This window comes from Crocuta crocuta, unplaced genomic scaffold (assembly GCF_008692635.1).
Source record: "Crocuta crocuta isolate KB4526 unplaced genomic scaffold, BGI_CrCroc_1.0 scaffold138, whole genome shotgun sequence".
NCBI lineage: Eukaryota > Metazoa > Chordata > Mammalia > Carnivora > Hyaenidae > Crocuta > Crocuta crocuta.
The window spans coordinates 7033421-7055527 of record NW_027532585.1 but is presented as its reverse complement, the minus strand read 5'-3'; the positions used below and the strand labels follow the sequence as shown (position 1 = coordinate 7055527).

The window sequence follows — 22107 nt, the reverse complement described above, 5'->3', positions numbered from 1 at the left end:
TCAACCAACTGAGCCACCCAGGTGCCCTTGCCTTTCTCTTTTTTTAGGAGTAGAATGGTCAAAATGAAATGAACTATAAGGGCTTGATTCACAAGGGTAAGTCAATTTTGTCAATTGTTAAGAAGTCTCTTTTATAAAACCAAGTTCCCTTGAGCCAAAAATCATGGTACTTCTCTAATGGAAATAAGGTAGTAAGGAGTTGAAAGTGCATGCACTTTGAAAGTCTGGAGACCCTTTCTGGGGTAAAAGAATATCGGTGGTGACTTCTATATATGGGGACATCATCCTCTCCCAGCAGGGAGTGTAAAACCAAGAAAGACAGAAAATCCTGATCATGTACTTTCTTCCTTCCCTGCCTGATCTAGACCTTTCAGTGATTGAGCTTTTCCTTTATGTTTACTTTTAATTGTGTGTGTGTGTGTGTGTGTGCGTGTGAATTCCATACATTACAGTTGGAAGTGATACACCCATGTCTCTAAATGCTCCAAAAGCATTTTGTTCTCTATCAGGATTTCCTTTCATGGGTTCCCCCTAAGATGAGTATTCTGAACTAACCCTCCGAAAATCCTCCAAGGGCTCCCCCTTTTCTATTATGAAGAAAGTACACATTTAAGGAAGAACTACGGGTTTCCTTTACTTCCTTTCATGAAGAACACACTGCGGGCTCTGCCAGGCATGGCCCTGCCTCTCCTGGAACAGTTTAGGCAGGCGGTGGGCCAGCTTCTGGCGGGGAGAAGGGGAGAAGGCAGCAGGCCTGCTGCTCACCTGAGTTGATGGGAGAATCATAGCGACTGGCTGACAGGGATGACCTCTCCCGGCTCTCCTTCTCCATCTCCTCTTTCAGTATCAACTGGCCCAGGCCCGAGTTGAGCTATTCACAGAGAAAAGACACATGAAAGTGGAGTCCACAATTACGGTCACAGACTGGCAGTTTCTGTTCGAGAAGGTCGTGCATGAAGTTTCTGGCTCTGGAGTGGCCTGGATGCACTGCAGTGCCAGAGCCTGGTGGTTCCCCAGGGGGTAGGCCAGCTTTTGGGCCTTGAACCCCTCTTAGCCTTCTTAATGTCAAGATGCCGTTCCCCCAGGCCATGTCAGAAGAATGTTCTCTCTCATCTGCCCTCCCCAACGTGCCAGCAGGTGACCTCAGAAGGCATGTGTGTATGCAGATTTTTGAAGCACAAAGGGGATTTTGGGGAGAGTATCAAAAAGAAATTACATTGATTTGTTTAAAAACGAGAAAGCAAACATAATACATGCTCATTGCACAGATTTTAGAAAATCTAGAAGAAGAGTAGCCCATAGTCCACCACTCAGATAACCACCATTTACATTTTGATTTACATCCATCCAGGATTTTTCTATGCCCATATTATACAAAACTGGGGTCATGCTATAAATGCAACTCCGTATCCTTTCCCTCCATGTAACTAGTATCCTGTGCACTTCCCATATGATTAAGTATCTTTGGAAAATGTCATTTGAAGGGATTCATTATTGTTTCTTATTGGTGGGAGGGTATATAATTTCCCGGCTCCCTCTACCCCAGGCTATAATGGACTCTCCTTCTTTTGGCCTTCTGGGATATGGTGGGAGGGGCATAATGAGAATTTCGGGGTGGCAGTCCATTTTATCCCTTCCCTCCTGGCCCAGCTACACACATAAGGTCCTACAAGTCCCGAGGAGAGACTAGCACAAATACTCAGTCCCAAGGGAATGCCCTCAGCAGAGGCTGCCGGGGGAAAGCGGGTGTTGCACCCCGTGGGCGGACAGCTTGGCTCCACATGGCCCCTCAGCAGCCTGCCGACACATGCCCTGCACACACACACCCCCCATGCAGTCATGCTCTCCTCGCAGAAGCTCGAACATTCCACGTCCCTCTGACCTCCCGTGTCCAGGCCATGTCTTCCGGAACCCACTAAGTACCCTGCCTTATAGTCACCTAAAGGCTGAAGGGCCCATCTTCTGTCACCTCCTGGATTTCCTGCCCTTGGAGGGCCGGAACCACCTCTCACTCACTTGGTGGCTCGCCCATCGTATGCATTCAAAGCTCTGGATCTAGGCGACCAAATCGGAGATTTTGCAGCAAAGTAGCTTAAGGACAAACCTTCATTAATTGCTCTTCTTGCAGCTGCCGGCGCCTCAGAAGCTCCTCGTCATCTTCCTCTCTGCCACTAGATCTGCGTCTCGAGTCGGCTCCTAATTCCACAGCAAAGACAACTTCTCACATGAGCCCCGTGGCAAGGGGATCTTAAGGCACTAGTCCACCTGTGCTCCACCTGCCCAGCTGGCGAAGTCAGCGGCCGTCCTTAACGTTCGTGAGCGACACAAGGAAAAGACAGCCTACTGCCGATTTAGCCCTGCTGGCGACTTGCTTGAGAGAGCAGGCCTCCTTGGATGGCCAGTTCAACGCGTGATCTGCTAAGGCATGAATTTGGGCCTCCCAACAACTGAGCTGCTCAATGAGAACTTAATGTGCCATTATGGTTGGGTCTAAGTCATCCCATCGGCCACTGGCCACAGCCCTCTGTCATAGGTGGGAGGGCCTCCGGAGTTATTATTTGGATCTCTCTGAGGTCAATTTTCAAACCGAGAGGAATCCAAATTCATGTACATACCACCAAATAGGTAAGAGAGTCCCTCTTGCGGGACACGTTTCGAAATCTTGGAGTTTTCTCTTTTTCTGAACAGACTTGTCATCATACAATCACCCTATCTTCTGCCCTCAAATTCAATAAAAAGCATGCTTTTATTTCTCTTTTAAGGAATGAGTCTCTAATGTTTCCTTGCCCTCGATCCTTTGAAAAAATGGTCACAAAAGAGTTTTATTCTAATAGGTCAATAAAATAGCATTAATACAGCTAAAAAGTTACTTATTTCATTCCAATCGAGCAAATCACTGACAATTTTTAAGCTTCTTGGAAAAGGGGATACGGGGAGTGAAAGGGAGGAATCTGTCCGAATGGTTGTAAAATTAAGATAATTACTGTTTTTCCTAAATTGCTTGGATTAATCTGGCCGTGGGAGGAAACAGGAAAGCTTGCTAATCTAATCAAAACAAACTTTAATAGTCTCAGTTTTTATCATTTTGATTAATGGGCCAGGAATTTTCTTAACTTTGGAACCCAAAAAGCTTTAAGCTATTTAGTGATGATGGTTTTAACCATCAAATATTCATTCTTCCTGTCCCCCAAACTTAGCAATTTGTGTCCCCACTAAGCAACATGACTGAACCAGGAACCTCAAAGGCGACATGAACCCTGAAAGTATTCTTGTCTGCAAGGCACAGACTGGTAGGGACAAGCTGATGATTGATTGATTCTTAGTTCCTAAAATCATAAATGTCAATGTGAATTTACTCTCTTCAATCTATACTAATAAAAATGAAAAGACACAAGTTTGCAAGCATTAAATAAATCTTAAGTCAGCATATTGTAACGAGTATATGGGAATAATGAACCCAAGGAGGGGGAGATTTTCCTTCAAGTATTTCTATAAATGTGGATTGCTTTATAATCCACTTACATTGTTTGTGAAAGTTATTCCAGAAAGTAACTTGATGAGAAAAAGCACGATGAAGAAAATTTGGAAAACCAAAGCCCTTTTAAAAAAGGTTGTCAACATAAATGTGAGAAGATAGTTCTATCTTTGCAAAACTGACTCACTAAATTTTCAGTATTAGCTTCTGAGTTTGCTAAGTACCCCCTCTTAGGCCAAGTGATTTCACAACTGACAAAACAGTACGGACACAGACACGGTTCTAAAGCATAAATTTGTGGTTCAAAGCAAAGAATGAAACAGCTCAAACGTGACATTTCAGCACAGAATTCATGGAAATGATAGATGGAAAATCACATAACTTCACACGAGTAGTTATTCCAGAACACCTACTACTCTGTGACAGCCTTTCTTAGTAAAGGAGAACATGATCTCACAAGAAAGGTGGAAGTGTCAGTGTTAGGAGTGGCTGTTAAGAGAATTGTAATTACAACCCAGAAATAGCCTAAAACAAATTTCGCTGAAAGAAGTCATGCCTCTGTGGACACTCAGTAAAGACACCCGGTGGACTCTACTTCTAAATGGTGTCTTGGCGAGAGGCTTTGGTTCAACTAGTTCAAAAGTTACTGGTTATTACTTTGCAGTTGTTACTTGCAGTTATTACTGATTTTGCAGTAATAACTCTGAGAGTCCATGCAAATCATCTGTTTTAGACCAGTTCTGGCTGCCTCTCTGTGGGTTGGTTAGTGCAAGGCTCTGGTGATTGGGTTTTTGTAATTGTGACGCATTTGGCACCCACGTTAATACCACGTTAGGGTTTTTCTCCACCTCTGGTCATACTTTTTAAACGCCTTTACGACAGGACACACTTCCTTGCATATTTTTAAGCATTTCGTTTTGTGCTCTCCTGCCGATCTGTCCATTTGGCTTAGCCACAGCAGTTGCATACCTACGGCAGCAAGTGAGGGGGGCCCAGGCCAGTGATCCGTCTCAATCTTTGGTATCTCGCTGGGATCTGGAGCTTGGGCTGCTGGGAACTTGGAAAACTTGATGATGTCTTCTGAAGACTTGCTCTGGGCTGCCAAGGCAGCTGCATCTAGGCGGGAATCACGGGGAGCTTAGCTACTGGTCTGCAAAGCCATGGCGGTACAACCCACTTCCATAGTTTTCTTGTTTGCTGGCAAAAGTTTCAAATCCTGAAAGCTGTTTATGGCTCTTATCAATTGCCCAGTCACTCAGTGGTGCCTAGTGACAAGTCATTTTCTTATGTTCTGCTGGAAACAAAATTTCATTCTATATCTGTAATCTTATTGTAGAGCTAGGCCGACCGATACTAGCTCTAGCTGTGCATGGCTACTTCAATTTCAAATAATAAAATTAAAGGAAACTAGAATATGAATAAAATGAAAATCCAGTTCCTCAGTTGCACGAGCTACATGTTAAGTGCTCAACAGCCATGTGTAATGAGTGGCTACCATATTGGAAGCACCATCGTAGAACATTTCCGTCATCACAGAAAGTTCCATCAGATGATATTCTTCTAGAGCAATTAGAAATTTGAATTAACAATTTGAACTTAAAGAGCTAAGTTAAAAGCATGACACTGTCTTTTGACTGTAGTTGTTAATCATAAGAGGGCTGGCTCTGTATGTTTGTGTATTTGTATCTGTTCATTTTAGCAGTCATCTGTCCAGTTCATTTCACTCCTTACATATTATATATGTGTCTAGAGTCCTACGAGAAATGGCAATGGGAAAATCCACGTTCAGCCTGTAGGAATTTAGCATTGCGTCTTATGTATGCATGTTGACTTATGCATGTATGCAAAACACTCTTGTTTCCCTCAAGGGTCTGCACACATAAGCCAGTCGTCCAGCTTTAAGACAACAAAAGCCAGACTAGCAATGGCCTCAGTTCACAGAGTTCTTAATGGCTCTGCTTAGAGCTGTCGCTGGCTTAGAGCTCCAAATGTAATCACAGAGCCAGAACAAAACAAACCGGGTTAAATGGTCAGACCCTGATTCTGGCTAATTTGGCAGACTGGCCTGGGACATTACTAAGCATTTCAAAATATAGTTATAATGCTTTAAGTGAAGACTATCCTCCCCTCTCTGGGCTCACATATTTTAAAATCTGGAAACAATTTTTTGAATCCTTAGCTCGAAATCCCCATTCTTTTAGTAACCTTCTGGGTCTTGTTTTCCTTAAGTGACTTGACCACGGTCACCTTATCTACTCATAAGGGGTGAAGTGTTGGCCAGGCATGGGGTAGTGCTTCTCTGAGTCTCTATCCTCATGAGAAAAAAATAAAAAATTCACCTTGGAAAACACTGCCTATTACATCATCTTAAAGATGGACAACATATGTTAGCATATTAAAGACTGAGTGTTCTGCATGACAAAACAAAAAAAATGGTGACTTTATTTAAATCTAGCATTTTCCAAAGCACCGGGGCCCAGACGCCAGGTTTGGTGGACCTTCTATTTCTATTACATGGAACTGCTCTTTTGCAGAAGGTTCTTTGGGAACTGCCACTATGGCTGTGCTACTCTTAATTACAACAAACTGGAAGTCAAGTCAGAGTACACTTCATTTAAAAAAAACAGCCAATCTCTTTCAAATAAACAAGCTAACACTATCCAGTCTCTTTAAATCTTAATTATTTGATTATTTTTGTTTAGAGAGGCAGAGCCTTAGAGATTTGAGTAATAAAAACAGTTTCTACGTTGATAAATCAAACTCTTGGAGTCTCATTTGTAAATTTAGGGGAAAAAAAAAAAAGCATGACTTCAAACAGTACTTACGCATTAGAATTGGTGAAGTCAGTAAACATTCACATGTTAATGAGTGGGTGAGAAGACATTAAACCATAAAAAAACAAACAAAAACAATGTTAACAAACTTAAAAAAGCAAGCACATGGTGTAAAATCTTAAAAAAAAGATAAGAAAAAAAAATCACAGTTGTAGAACCATTACAATATGTACATTCTCTTTTTTGCCCCCTAGAATGCTGGCTTAAATTGTTTTCTGTGTGTACTTTCAACTTTCATTGCTTTTCAGGTCATCCTAATCCTTCAGGACTCATTAATGTCAACTCGATTTTAAAGGCAGCCTTCAACTTTCCAGGTGCCTTATGTGTATAATTTTCTGACATCACCAGAAGACCAGTGCTGGTTTTCTATCCATTCGCAAAGATTTATGGCACCTAATCGACAGAGACCTAATAATGGTGGAGGGAAATGTGATTTACCTAGGGTAATGTGATTTCCTGGATTTAAAAATTCTCTATTTACAGAAAAGGAAAGCACAATTATAAATCCATAGTAGGAATTTTAGTTTGCAGGAATTTCAGAAACTGGCTGGCCTAACTCACTGGTTTTTGTCCCAGAGGAAACTGAGGGACAGAGAAGTCACATGCATGATATCATAGAGCCATTGAGGGGAAGGGCTGGGGACCAAGGCCTTGGTCGTGGGGTGTCCATTCCACTGCAAGGTGTAGACATCTGGGGAATTGGACAGTCAAGGTAATGTAGGCTTAGTTCAGCTAAGTCTTCTAGGTTGTTGGCCTTCACTATTTTAATTAGAGTAATTAGAAGCTCATCAAAGTTACTATAGAGGCTGGCTAAATTGTTTCATGGCACATACAAAAAAAAAGGTATTTGTGAATTATTGTGTGAGCAGTACTCCCCCTTCTCTAGGAATGCAATGATACATGGTTTCACGGGCTCAAAGACTGGCTAGGAGTTTCCAATCCAAACTAAGCATTCTCCATCTAGGAAAACTCATCTCACAATATTTGCATCTTAGGGAACCATAAAGGCATAATACACTGGGCACCCCAGTTTGATTCTCAAAAGCAGCAGCAGAGAAGCCTTTGAGAGGACAGACAGCAGAGAGTTCAGCGGATACCGCGACTTAAAAGCTACGCGGAGGAAAGCGGGTTTTACCATGCTGTTTGTAGATGGGTGGTTTTCGGTAAATGTTGATCCCTTGATCTGTGGAAATGAAAAGCAAAGGTGTGTGATTATGGGAACCGATTCAGCGATGGGCAAAAACAGATCAACCAAGAGGCAAACCAAACTGAAGACTCTTGAACAAAATCAACCCAGAAGGTGAACTTTTGTATTACAAAGATTGAGGTTACTGGAAGAAGAGGTCACAGGAATGGGTGAATCACTACAGACAAGTGATATGGAATCCTTTGTAATACATCTTAGGATATATAGAGATGTAATTCATTCATGAGCCATTTATTGCGAATACACACTTTACTGAAAGTGAAATTAAAACAGGAAGAAAGGCAAGCAGTGGAGAGGACTCTAATGGTGAGGAAGACATAATCAGTTTGGGGAAGGTCCCCAAATTGCTACTGTCTAGAAATTGAGCTCCCAGTAGATACCAAGGGCTCAATTTACTTCACAGCTAATGAGTGGAACAGTGGAAAGCAATGTAATATAGTTAAGAGTAGTTATTTTAAGACATAGAAACAGTTTTCATGTGCAAGGCTAGTCTGATTCCTGACAGAATGTCTGATGGAATTCTAACTTGTATCGGGCAAATTCAAAAAGAGAAAAGAAACGAAAAGAGATGACAAATATTATCCAATTGTTTATATAGGACTACATTTGATTATGTTACAATTTCACTTTGACTGCGAATACTCAGGAAATTTCCAAAGGTTTGTTTCCTCGAATCTTGGCCACTGAATCTTGGTGGGGGCATTCTTTGTGCAAAAAAAGTTGCAAGTGTTCACAGCACCGATTTTAACGTTCAGTGAAGCTTTATTTTAAAAGACAGTTCTAACTTAGTGGGATGAATCTCACTGAACTTTCCTCTGTTTTATCAGGTAAGTTTGGAATGCAAAAGAAAAAAAAACGATTATAGATTCTGAATATGTGCCCTAATAGTAAAATAATGGGTAACGTATTAAACCACTTTTAGTAGCGAAAAGCAGCAAAACAATGTACTTCCCATAGAAAAATAATATCGTGACTACAGACGGCCAATCTTACCCTTACAAATTGAGCTGACTCTAAACATCAAGAGATTGATGGGTCCTAAGTTTTCTAGTTCTTGATGGCAAATTACTATTTGTACCGTGACAGCAGATGCTTATGACTTCAGCAAAGCTAACAGCACCAAGCCTAAATTGCAAGATTTTGTTGTGGGCTAAGGAGGTAGTCAGTTGGTTATGCAATGCAGGAGGACTGTCCAACTGATCCAATTTTATACCTCTCCAAAAAGTCTATAGAAAAATTCTCTGCATTGGAGACAAATGGGAAAAAATAAAAGTACTCTGGAGATATTGTGGTTCAGTCTTTAGGATGAGAAGATAGCCTCAGGTTGCCATTGTGAGATTTAGTCAATGACACCAAACCACAGAGTGATATCGTAGGAGGCACTAATATACAGGCAAACTTAAAATCTTGGTCCAAATAAAACAAGACAAAGCAACTCAACCCTTATTCCTTCACTCTCTGCCTCCCACCTCCCTTCAAAAATTTTTGAGAAAACATAAACCTTCCATACAATCCTGGCATTTGGCATCCAAAACTTCTGAAAGGCCCTCTCGGTCAGATCATGCAATTTAGGGTTTGTCGACTGTGTGCATCCCAATGATGAGAGCATGAGAAATGAGACGAGACAGGTAACACGGCTACGTTCTACACCGTGACAGGACACCCCGACAAAGACCATGTCAGCTCCTACCTGGAACATGGAAATGTTTAGGGGCCTGAGCGTAAGTTGGAGTGACAGGGCGGCTGTCTGGCCGGGAAGGGAGAGGGGAGTTCCGGCCGCTGGACGGCTCATTGCCTCCAATGAGAAGAATGGAGAAAACAAAATGAGGGAAGGGACAGCAATAAAGAAAACAGAGCAAGCATAATAAAAATTCAAAACAATAGACCGGGGGGAAGGTATATCAAAAAGGAGAAACAAAAGAAACAAACTCAGTTTATCAACTTGGCTCACAAGGTGATAGGAGGTTACGTTTTGGGCATGAGAGATTTGACTTCACGGGGGACTGGGTTAGAAGCAGCTAGCAGTAGGGGGCGTCATTCCGATGGCATGCGGTTGAAGGCCGTGAGCTAGCAGCCAACTGATTAGATGGAAAGTACATGAAGAGTCATGGAAGGTCACTTGCTAATGATTCAGGATCGGCTGTCAGATGACTAAATCCCAAGCACGCGAAGGGGCAGGGTACGCAAACCCAAATACAATCACTTCCAGGCATGACGGCAGAGGCTGGCAATCGCAATATACTTCTCGGAACGGAAGGCCACGTCCGGGAGCCTGTGTGGTCCCCCAGTCCCTCCCCTCAGCAATGCGAAGTGCCTGCACTACAGCGAATGTTTCTGTTTCCTCACTTTGAAATACACACCACGGAATCAGAGCCCTTTCTTTCCGGAACTTCGGGACCGCTTATACCACTCTCCACTTTTCCCTTTAAAGGCTCCACTCAGGTGCCACCCCATCCAGCAATTCCATCTGTGAATGGACAGCTACCGTGGCTGGGCACTGAGCCCATGGAGGTGAATGAGATGTCACTCCTACCCGTTTGTTGTGGGGAGCGGGGCTCAGAATTTACCTAAGGAGACAGACTATGACACATAAATGTGTACTCAGGGGAAGGTGGCATCAATTCTTCCAGAAAGCTAAGATATTAGACTGAGGGGGTGTCAAGGAGTAAGCACACCAGGTGAGCGGGTGGATGGCTGAGGGGTGAGCAGACCCAGATTCCAGAGGCCTTGAACATCACGAGGAAGGAAGGGCCGTGGTGTGTGGGAACCAGAGGGCTGGCCGCTGTGGTGGGACAGCAGGCTGTTCTTGGAGGAGGGAATAGGGAAGGGGTTAGAAAAGATTGCTGGCATGTGGCTGCCAAGCCTTGAGTGCCACCAAGGCCACCATCGCTCCCTTCTGACCAGGATGAACGGAGACCTGGGTTCAACTGGTCAGAGATCAGCTTCTGCCCTAAACTGCCCTCCCACCTCGTGTCTGAGAAAACATCTGCACCAAGAATATACCAGAAGATGTAGGACTAGCAAAAGTTAATGGATTAGAAGGCGATTATTTTTGTTTCTGAGTTATAAGACTTCTGTATGTATTCTGGTCACAAGTCCCTTGTCAGATACATGATTTGCAAATATTTCCTCCCGTTCTGTGGGTTGTCTTTCACTATTTGGATAGTGTCCTTTGAAGTACAAAAGTTGTTAAGTTTTGATAAAGTGTAATTTATCTATCAATTAATGCTATTTGAAACAAATCATAGATCTTTATAAAACAGAGCACGAGCCGATTTCTTCAAATAAGGCCCGCTGTTCTAAATCTGGCCCGCAAAGTATGAAAGACGTCAGTTGCTGGAGTTTTAAAATGACGTGCTTACTAGGACTTTAATTTCTCAATATGTGTATTTTTAGGTAATCGGTACACACGTCTGGACTGAGTGGGCAGTACGATCTTTCAAACAAGATCTGAAGTTGTTCTGGCTTGAATGTAGATTCCAGCTTTCTGGTTGCTGTTGAAGCTTTTCTCTTTTTTTCCTCAAGAGTCAGTTTCACGGCTAGCTCCCAACACATTATAATGTAGACTCTACTATTTAAGTTAGATATTAGCTTCTAAAAATGATGATGCTTCACCCCAAACTGCTGATCTACTAGATAAAGTTTTTTAGAAAGTTATTTCATTTACTATCACTCTCCTAACAAGAAATAGCCAGCTCATGTCTGAAAAAAGAAAAAAGTATAAAAGACACAGGTAGAGGCAAACAGGGAGAGGAAGAATGTGGTCGTACATTTAGAAGTAAATCCTGTTTTAAATTGAAGGTTGAGTTAGAACTAGGTCTCATTCACCTTGGTGAGCTGAGTAGAGTGTGCAGCCCAGAGTAAGTGCCTAAGTAACGTCTGCAAATGAATGACTGAATGGATTACCCATCATCTTGCTCTTGATTAAAGGCAGCCAGATGTTAGTATAGAACAATGGGGTCACAACAGCACCCCCCCTTTTTATAACTTTCCCACTAGATCCTCCATAACCCCCATGTAACCATTTCACTGCGGAGGAATTATTTATTCCTGTAAACATCAGAAATCATTCACAAGAGTAATCCAGAATTGAAAAACAGAATACTTCTTGTGAGTTATTCTCAAAAGAAGGTCTGGAAAAACAGCTTTCTCGCCTAATTTGAGGTAGCCTTTTAAAGACTCTTTTTGCATATCCTGAGCACTGGCTGGCATGGCTTCTGAGCCTCCCTGCTTCCTGCTCATCACCTCTAACCTTCTTGTGCTTGTACAAGAACATCAGCTATCTCAGGGAAATGTTCTCACAGGTCTGGGTTATATACCTAATGGATGAAACACCATTAAATTTGTTTTGATAGTTATTAGCCGGTGTCAGGCACACACAAAAATATCTGCATGTATGGGATGCAAAGGTTGAAGGTTATCAGAATTAGCATTTGTCTAAGCGTTAAGACTCTATCATCTGCCGGCCAGTGGCGGCAGGAGCCCATCACTTGTCAGATATGGTTAACGACTCTTAGAGGTGGTGATGAGTGGCCGTCTGAGCTCCTGATGGGTGAATTCGGGCTGAATGTCTCTTGTTGGGCATAGTTCTTTATTTGGCTGCATATTTCAGTAATCATTGACCTTTCTAGTTGCTTTAAAGAAAAAAAACCCCGTTACTCCTATGTTCAAATCCTTGTAAATTGAGTTAATGCTAAAATTACTTAAAACCTCCCACAAAATATTTTAAAACACTAGGTGAAGACAGACTCAGCAACGCACCCATCTACAGGGTTTCTGTACAATCCGATTTCCACAAGTCACCATGGTTCATTGGAAACAAGGTCTCAGGATACTGCTGCTAGGTACCAAATTCTTAGCCCTTGAAATACCAAAGGCATTAAACATTTTTTTGGCATTTTTTAAAAAAGCAAAATTCTCAAGATGAGTCCTCTTTCCTTAGTCTAACTTAAACACCCTATTTTGAAGTGGTAAAACTTTATTTTAGAAGGAAATAACTGATAAGGGCCCTAAACGTGTATTTGTAAGCCTAGTTCATTACTTAGGCAAAGTAATGCATGAGGTGTCAGATGAAAGATGATATATGGAAGGTATTACTTTCATCAACATTATTATCATCAGCAGCTTGGAATGTAGACACTGTTTAAAAATAATAGCGCACATATTGTAGAATACTGTATATATCACATTCATAGCCATTTTGTTCCTTAAATAAGTCCTTCCTTGTATTGGATGATTCTTAGTTGTTAGTGATCTTAGCTACTATGATGAGAATCTACCACATGGGGCGCCTGGGTGGCTCAGTCAGTTGAGCATCCGACTTTGGCTCAGGTCATGATCTCGTGGTTTCTGAGTTCAAGCCCCACATTGGGCTTACTTCTGTTGTCTGTCAGCACGGGGCTCACTTTGGATCTTCTGTCCCACTCTTTCTGCCCCTCCCACGCTTGCCTGCACCCAAAAATAAATAATAAAAAAGAAGCTACCACGTACATATGTTTCTTAACCTTCATTTTTAGCTCCTTCCCTATCAGCCTAATAAGCGTATTTTTCAGATTGGCTGATCTGGGAGATCAATCACTTACAGGATTCTCACTGTCCTTAATACACTCAGATGCTCTGTCCTTAGTTTCAATCTTCTTTTTGGTACCCTGAGAGCCCAAGTGACAAATCCTAAGACAAGTAGATCAAAATGGCCATGCATGTGTCTACTGGGGGAACATTCTAGAAAACTGCCTAGTTTTCTGGACTCTAAGTGCTTGTCTTCCAAAATATAAATGAGTATTTTGAGGGGACCTTAAAGTTGGTAGCATCAGGCTGGTACTTGTCTAAAGTTTCAGTAAGCATCATGGTTTTCTTTAGCAAGTGTCAGATATTTGCATCACAGCAAATCACTTCTATGGTGAAACAGAAAAGATTCCTTTCAAAGAGACTTAATATATGTAGCCCTCCTGTTCACAAATCTGATTTATACTTTGTGGACACAGAACTTAATGTCTAAGAGTATTTCAAAGGGGAGGGAAGAGGAACTCAGCAAACGTAGCACAGACCAAGCCCAACACAACGTGAAAAGCTTTCCAAATCTCTAAGCATGCACCTGTCCAAATGGTCCGACAATGACATACCAATATAGAACGAGGCTGCAGGGAAGGTTAGAGAACCGAAACACCAACACACCGGAAAACAAGATGGATGTTACAGAAAATGGATGGAGAGGCCAATGAAATAGAGAGACAGCCTGTGATGTGCATCTCAGCTTTCCATGCATGCTGCATCCTCGGCTCCTTGAACCCTGGGGGCCTGGGCCCATGCATCAGAAATAAGGACCAGGAAGCGGACTTAGGAAATAGGGGGCTGAACTTCTGGTTGCAAGAGTGGTGCTTCTAGTGCTTCCAGATACACATTCCTTAGATGGACAGCCTATCCTGGCATCCTCAGGCTGCCCAGCTTGCATTTGTTTTATAAATAACTGCCCTGGGATCCTAAGATGAGCTCCAAGATAAAAAGTGAACGTTCAAATGAAAGGCCATGGAGGACTTGGTTCCATTTTAAAGATACCTTAGATTTGTTTCTCAAATGGCCATAAAGTCCCTCCATGCTAAATTTTTCAAGTGCTGGAGAGGTCTTCCATGTCTAATAGATGCATACATCCTTTTCAGAATAACTAAGAAGTAATTCCTTAAATAATCCATATTTAGCCAATCAACTATATTAAGCTCTTAAAGCAGTATCTTTAATGTACAAATTCTCCATGATTTATTTTGTAGTTTAGCAAAAAGCTCATCTGATTTTGAAACTAAGCACGTACTGTTATGTACATTACATTTTGTATCCAATGTATGTAAACTATTTTATAGGAACGGCTTACAGACATATGGGAGATGAGCCATTAGGTGTCTTTTGAGTGTGAGCTCAGGTTCAAGCTAATCCTTCTCGGCCTAATGTTCTCTACAACTTAAACCTATAATAGTGTGTCAAAAAGTTCAAATTCAGTCTGAAGACAGAAAAGAATATACCTCTGACCCTTGAATGACACGGGTTTGAATGGCATGCGTCCACTTATGCGTGGATAAGTGTAAATTTTTGACTGTAAATTATCTTCCTTTTGATCTGCTTAATAAAATGTTCTTTTCGCTAGCTTACTGTACTGTAAGAATATAGTATATAATACCTATGACATACAAAACATGTGTTAATTGAGTGTGTTATTGGTAAAGTATGCAGTCAACAGTCGGCGATTTGTTGTTAAGTTTTTGGGGAGTCAAAAGTTATACAAAGATTTTCCACTGTGCAGGGGACCCCCACATTGTTTAAGGGTCAACTGTATATCTACCTTTTTAATAAGGTGCCATTTAAGCACACCGAGGTACTGTCATTTTTATAATTGTGTGGTATTTCTGTTGAGAGGTAAAAATTTAAGTGGCTGAAAGCAGCTGTTTGCCTTAGCCTCAATAAGAATGCAATGTTCTAGTTAAATAGAGATGGAAAAAAAAAGTTTGCTTTAAAAATGATACTTAATGTATATTTATACTGAAACACACACGCTTAATATGAGTGAGGGATTGGGCGGGGGGCGGGGAGGCTGCATTCTGGTTCACGTGCTGTCACTCCCTTGATGTGAGCTCTTGACCAGGGCCCCTTAACCAGAGAATAGAGTGAAACGGTGCAATCAAAGGTGCCTTAAGGGCACCAAGCCGAGGGGGAAACTCTTACAGACAAGGTGAGCCGAGTGCTTATTATACACCAGGGTACTTGACCTCAGTACCCTCAGTGACCTAGGAGAGATTTAGATGAGGCAGCAAGTGACGCTCAAAAGGTTAAGTTGACAATCCAAGGTCCCACTGCTGGCAAAGGACACAGATAATACTTAAACCTAGGACTCCAGTGTTCATTTGGGTATTCCAACTCTCCATAAAGCTGCTCACAGACACAAGATTGTGTGAGCCTCGACATTTCGTGACGTGTATTTGTACAGACTTTGTGTAACTTTACAGGGCACGTGACATTTTTCTTCCTACGAAAAGCATCTCTTCTGAAAGGTGTAACATGAAATAACCAAGCAAGGCAGTTTACCTTTTTGAATTAAAAATCTATTTTCTCTGGCATATTCGACACAAACAAACATATCTTAGTTTGGCAAGGATTTCTATATTAAAGTCTCTTTAAAATACACCTCTAAAGTTTTTCAGTAATTTCTTATGGCTTTATCAACATTCCCTAAAGTATCATTTTGATATCTAGATAGTAACCCCCCCAAATACTAATTAGCAATAATAATTTTATGTAATCTGTCAAGAATTTTAGAAAGCGCTGCTCCAGATAGAAAATGCTAGCTTCTTAGCTAATGACAAAGGGTATGTTTCTTCAACAAGCACGTCAGCAACATTATTTTTACAGCACAGAGACTGCGAAAATAGCACACATAAGATAACTGGATGCTGATTAAGTGCAGTGCGTCTATATTTTAGGACTCGGTGGCTCCAAAATTCAAGCGAGCAATAAGAAAATAGCTTGAGTGGACGGTAAATGAAAGCTCGGTCAACTAGAATGGCATTTTGGCTACTCAGTAGCAGTGCTCGTGATCTGAGCATTTTGGAACACAGAGTTAGGATCTGTTAGGTCTACCTCAAGTCTTCTAACAAGATACTTATATAACAGGAAACTTACAACAGGGTACTGGCCTGGGCACTCCCTCCTTCAGCTAGTGTCATTGGTTAATTTGGTTCACGTGAAGACTATGAAAAAAGTTAGCATCCTTCTGGGAGCTCATACTTATTTTACATTATGGCCCCTTTGGAACCCAATCAGGACTCTCGGATGGGGAACATGGGCCCCAGTTGAGGATTGCTACAGAAGTAAAATGGACAATGAGGGGAACAATGGGAAGGCCATAAAGGGAATGTGGGGCAGAAACAGAAAACAGAAGGCAAAGCTCCTCTTCAATATCATGCAGAAATCAGGAGCAGTCAAAAGACGGTTACTCTAAGGGTTGGCTCAACGAGAGGCACTTAAGTCACACCGCCATAGATCTTTTTACACCATCCAAATGTCTTAATATCATTAAGTGGTTAAATGGCTTCTTACCACGGAGACAAGTTCTGGATACTTATTGCTAAACAGCGGTATGTTTTGCTGAGCCACGTCACATAGCAAAACCAGGAAGATACCCCAACTATATATTATATTTTGCTTTTGACGCACAGAAAAACAAAATGATAATATATGGGTGTTCTTTTCCTCAGCAGTGGCTAATAAATCTTCTGGTCTTACACACACTTCCTGTTTCTTCATCTAGAGCCCTTAGAAATGACATACTTCTCCTACCGAGAGATGCCATGCCAGTTCTAAGACGCTGGGTGTAGTGATGACATACGCAGGCATGCGGAGAGGTCGAAAGCTGGGAGCTAACTCTGGAGATACACCTTATTAGCCTTCCCGGGGTGCTAATAAATCTCCACTATGCGGGGTGCCGCCTGGAGAAGCCTGCCTCCTTACCTTTGATATGGGGAATGAAGTGGTGTCGGAAGGGGGAGTTGGGGCGGGAGTCGCTGTGGGCGGAGCTGAGGCTGCTGGTGCGCAGGTGCACACCAGGAGACAGCAGCTCTGTGCGCAAGGAGCCAGGGGCAGGGCNGGGGGGGAGTGGGGGCGAAAATAAAGACCGTTAATCAGGAGTCTGAAAGAGGAGGAAGGAAAAAGGGTTAAGAACGCACCTGCTAAGGGTCAGGCAAAGTGGGAGGATGTGCAAATAGGTTCAGGTTGGAACAGAGTTACTCTCTGCGAATAAATGGCTTTATGCGAAGGAATAGCCACCGGGACATTCTCTGTCAGGATGACACCTTACTGTCAGGCCAGTACGGGCATGTCACTTAGACTCAGAAATAGCTGCTTTTAAAAAAACACCTGGCAAAACAGAACCCCCTGACACACATGTAAAAAAAAAAAATGACAATCATTTTGAGAACATTGAAAAGAAGTACTTATCTGTAAGGGTCAGATCCTTTGTTTGTTTGTTTGTTTGTTTGTTTAAAGCTGCAGACCTCTCCCACTAGAAGTTTAATTTTATTCTGCCTGCGGAGAGGGAGGGCCCCTTTGTGCTCCCCAGGTGGCAAAGAGCTACTCGTGATCCCGAGAGCTGTGTGGTGCCAGCACTAGGGGACTGGCAGCTTCCTGATCTTGGAAGGAGAATGGACCATTGAAACCAAACCCGGCCCTGGGGGGCGTGATCCACCACCTGGCTTCTGGAACCCACGGAGTGGATAATCAGAGGTGTCCTATACCAACCACAACTCTGCGGTCAGCACCCCGCCGACTCCACTTGACAAGGATAGATCTTGAAAAAATAACTGTAAGCCCTAAGAGTCGGATTGTGAGGAGGAGGAAGGGCACTTAGAATGGGGAATGTCCTAAAGGCTGCGGGCATCAGAACCATGGCTGGAACAGACAAACACTTTCAGTGCTCAACGATGACATGATCTTCTAGGGAAATAATTTCCCAGGCTGACCACCCCCTTGCTATTTGGCAGCCTATGAAACAATGATTTCCCTGTAGCCCCACGTCATCCTGACAAGGTCATGGCCATGGCCTCAGTGACCTCAGCATATGCCTATAAGGAGGGGTAGTCACACAGAGGATGTCTTGTCCCCCATGTAGACAAGGGCTTAAATCCAGACCCAGGTCCGGGGCACGANAAATAAAAAGACAATAATAAAAAAAAAAAAAAAAAAAAAAGAATCCATTTCCTGAAAAATTCTCATGTAACATAACTCTACAAATACCAGGTATTTATGGCCTTGGGGAAACTATACATTATTAAAGAATCACATACTAAAAATTCAATCCTGTATGAGCATTAAATCTATGGTTTTAAGGAAAAGATTGCAGCCTTTTTTATATTCTGTTCATTTCCTCTGGTTTTATTTTATAAAATAGGCTAGCATATGAGTCTGTTCTCAAAAGTCTGTGCAGAACAAGAAGCTTAAAATGAAGTCTTTGGAGATGTATTCTGCCACCAAGTTTGTTTAGAAGGCCAGAGCCTCTTTGTGGGAATCTACTTCCCAGGGAACCCAGGATCTGTGCTGGGATCTCCATTCTTCTGTTCCATACCCGCAACACCCACCGATAGTCACAGGGACTGCACCGTGTACACGTGGTCACCTGGAGTCCACTATTATTTGATACTCTCTAGCATACTACGTCTCTACACTGTTTTTCTGTTTTCTAAGTCTGGTCCAAAATCTATGGGCTGGAATGGATCTGAAAAGTTATCAAAATACAACCCTGAGGTTGCATGTAGTACTTCCTTCCAGAAGGTGCTTAACCAAGCATGCTTAGTAACACTGTGTGCCTGGATCAGGGAAACACAATAAACCCACCAACAAATGGCTAATGCTGGATTTTAGATGAGGCTGATGTGCCTAAAAGGAACATCAAATTATTTTGGGAATCTTCATTTTAAGTCTCAAAGTGGTGGGATTTTCTTCAAGTCTAAAAATATTTTTAAAAAAGACTCGCTTCCTGTTGTTCCCTGTCAAACTGTAATTATTTAATAAAGCATAATGAATAGAACCATAAAATAACACAAATTGTAGTTGGGTTATCAGTTTTTTTCCTTTTCCTGGGGAAAGGGGAGATCTATTTGGCAGCTAGATTTTTTACCGCGCTGTCAGCGGTGGGGAAAAGAAAATCACAATCACACAGCAGCACAGACTATCACACAGAGTGGATTTCGGGAACAGGTGCCCTTACCAGGTCTGTGAAAATGCTGGGGAGAGCGAGACGTGGTTGGAGTGTAGCTGTGGCGGCTGTAGACGGGGGAGTTGATGGAGCCCTGGCTGGTGGACCGGTGGATCACCCGGTCCCGAGCATCCTGGTAGCCCTGGAGAGAGAGTACGGGAAAGTGGGAGTGTCAGACACACATTCAGGCTAGCATCAGGTCCAAGGGAAGTCACGTTCTGCAGACGTTGCCCGGGAACTCTCATGTCCACCTGTTCATGTACACATTTTAGGGCCATATCCTTAAAGACGTATGCAAAGGAGCATTCTGTGGTGAATGCACTTTGTTTGGAACCAGTAGTACTTGCATCGGGCCAAATTTTAAGAGGTAAAATGATAAATTCCAGTGTTGAGAGAGCTCTGGGAAAAGACAGTATCTCCAACGGCCAAGTTTATACTGTGCTTTTCAGTTTTACAAAGCGTGTTCATGTACATCATTTCATCTGATTTGTGTAACAAGGAAGGTCCAACACAAGGTCTGACCTCCCTTCTCCACAAATGCAGACTGTTTCAGAGCAGGTAGGAGACCACTGTGTAGATGTGTAGCTCATACAGGCAGAGCCCCCTTCAGGACCAGCCTCCCTGTTCTGGCCACCAACCCACAGTGTCCATAACATTGACCTGGTGACATTTTAAGTTGAGTTTACCAGAGAACAAGCTGGTGGCAGCCTCAAACCCAGGAAATTCTACTTCCCACTTTGCGAAACATATCCCAAGAAAAAATAAAGTGGGATCGTCATATGGAAAAATTTGCCCAAAGATATTTATCATACCACCGCTTACAAAGATAAAACTTTCTCAACACATCGGGGAATAATCAAGTGAATTAGTCGTATCAATTCAATGGAATAATATATCACCACTAGTATTTGACACACGATGTTTCTGTTGTTGTTTTGTTGAATGTCCTTCTTCAAGAATTCCAGTCTAGGAAAAGTCCAAGGAACTCCCCAAATCCCACCCATGATAATTTTCAAAAATGGCACTTACTTCTGCTGACGGAGTAGGAGATAAAGTCCTTGGAGACTAGAAGAATGAGAGAGAATTTAAAGTCACAACGTCTGTTAATTCATTATTCAGTTTCATTAGTTGTTTATCAGAATCACCTGGAACGAGGTGGCTTCCAACTCCAGTGCCAGCTCCCCTTGCCCATCCCCTCTTTCAGTTGGGCGAGTTGAGCATGGGGCTAAGACAGGGACATGAAAACCAAGCTTCTGTGAGGCTGGCACACATCCCTCCCTAAGAGGTGTGGCTTCTGATAAATACGTTATCATGCTTTAGATGTTTAAGCTACACAAACTTCCCCGCTATGCTCAAACTATGCCGTTTACTACTATGAGTTACAGTGTCTGGTGAAACACGGAATTCTGTAAACATGGCTGTCAATGGAAGTGTAACCATGGCAATCACGTAAAATTGTTTGCTAACAGGCCAGTGATGACCAGGTCCGTGGCATCCGGCCCTGGTGGGCTTGCCAACCTCACCATTGGTCGCCTTCTGGCTTCCATCCTTCCAGGCACAAAGGCATCCTTGGGGCAATCCACAGACCAAACCCTCCCTGACCTCAGGGTCTTTGCACTTGCTGTGCTTTCTGTCAGCAGTGTTTTTTTTTTTCATTTGGACACCTGTAGGGCTCCCTCTCTTCTTCAGTGAGGTCTCAACTCACAAGTGGTGCCACACAGTGCCTTCTGACTCTCCTATTTAAAGGAGCAGGCCAGGGGCGCCTGGGTGGCTTAGTTGGTTAAGTGTCCGACTTCGGCTCAGGTCATGATCTCACAGTCTGTGGGTTCGAGCCCCGCATCGGACTCTGTGCTGACAGCTCAGAGCCTGGAGCCTGCTTCAGACTCTGTGTCTCCCCCTCTCCCGCTCTCTCTCTCTCTTCCTCTCAAATTAAATAAAGACATAAGAAAAACAAAATAAAAATCAAGGACCAAGCCAGCCCCACATGCTTTTTCCTCACTCTGCTTCATTTTTCGTCTAGCACTCTACCCTGTAAAACCGTATTATGTATCTGTTTACTGTCTGTCTCCCACATTCCGCTGCAGTCTCCATGAGGGCAAGAACTCTGCTCCTTTACAACAAAGTATCCCAGGAACTAGAGCAGCTGCTGGCACATATTAGGTGCCCAACAAATATTTCCTAAGTGAACGAATGAAATGTTTACAATTAAAATGCAAAAAAGTATTCAAAGTGAATGGAATGTAAATGAAGCATTCTGAAGAACACGTGCAGTGGTGGATTTCTCAGCTTCAGAATTCGCCCCTTACCGCCCATCACAAGAAGCTTCCGGGCTCTCTTGCACTGCAGATTTCTCAAGGCCTGTGGTCTTGGCTGCAGCTACAGCCTATCCCCGGGGCATCTTAACTGGGTGAAGATGGGCTTTGTGAGGGCAGGAGCACGCCTGACCTTGCTGACAGAGGCTTCTGGATCCGCCCTTCTCATGCCTTCTGAAGGCACAAATGGCTACACAGAACATCAAATTTATTCCTCTGGTGTTTCTAACCTGGCAATACAGGGATTCTTTTTTTAAAAATTAAGAAAAAATTTATTTATTCTTGAGAGAGAGAGAGAGAGAATGAGTGGGGGAGGGCAGAGAGAGGGAGACACAGAATCTGAAGCAGGCTCCAGGCTCTGAGCTGTCAGTGCAGAGCCCAACACGGGGCTTGAACTCATGAACCGTGAGATCATGACCTGAGCTGAAGTTGGACGCTTAACGACTGAGCCACCCAGGGGCCCTAAGGGGATTCTTTGGGACACGTGTTAATAACTAAATGAATAAACAATCACATAGCTTGTAAAGTTTTCTAAGTTGCAAGATGCA

General features: G+C 42.8%; 1 protein-coding gene across 3 annotated transcripts in view; it reads right to left on the bottom strand.

The window, feature by feature from the left end:
* The window catches only part of ABLIM1 (actin binding LIM protein 1), a 312956-nt gene that overhangs the window by 7390 nt on the left and 283459 nt on the right, over positions 1 to 22107 (bottom strand). For all 3 annotated transcript variants that reach the window (XM_077779560.1, XM_077779561.1, XM_077779559.1), the window contains 7 exons: positions 20277 to 20312; positions 19260 to 19389; positions 9207 to 9311; positions 7445 to 7492; positions 4445 to 4591; positions 2105 to 2196; positions 766 to 871 (listed from right to left, as the gene is read on the bottom strand). In XM_077779560.1, the coding sequence (XP_077635686.1) occupies positions 766 to 871; positions 2105 to 2196; positions 4445 to 4591; positions 7445 to 7492; positions 9207 to 9311; positions 19260 to 19389; positions 20277 to 20312 (664 nt within the window). The remainder of the gene's footprint in view (positions 1 to 765; positions 872 to 2104; positions 2197 to 4444; positions 4592 to 7444; positions 7493 to 9206; positions 9312 to 19259; positions 19390 to 20276; positions 20313 to 22107) is intronic.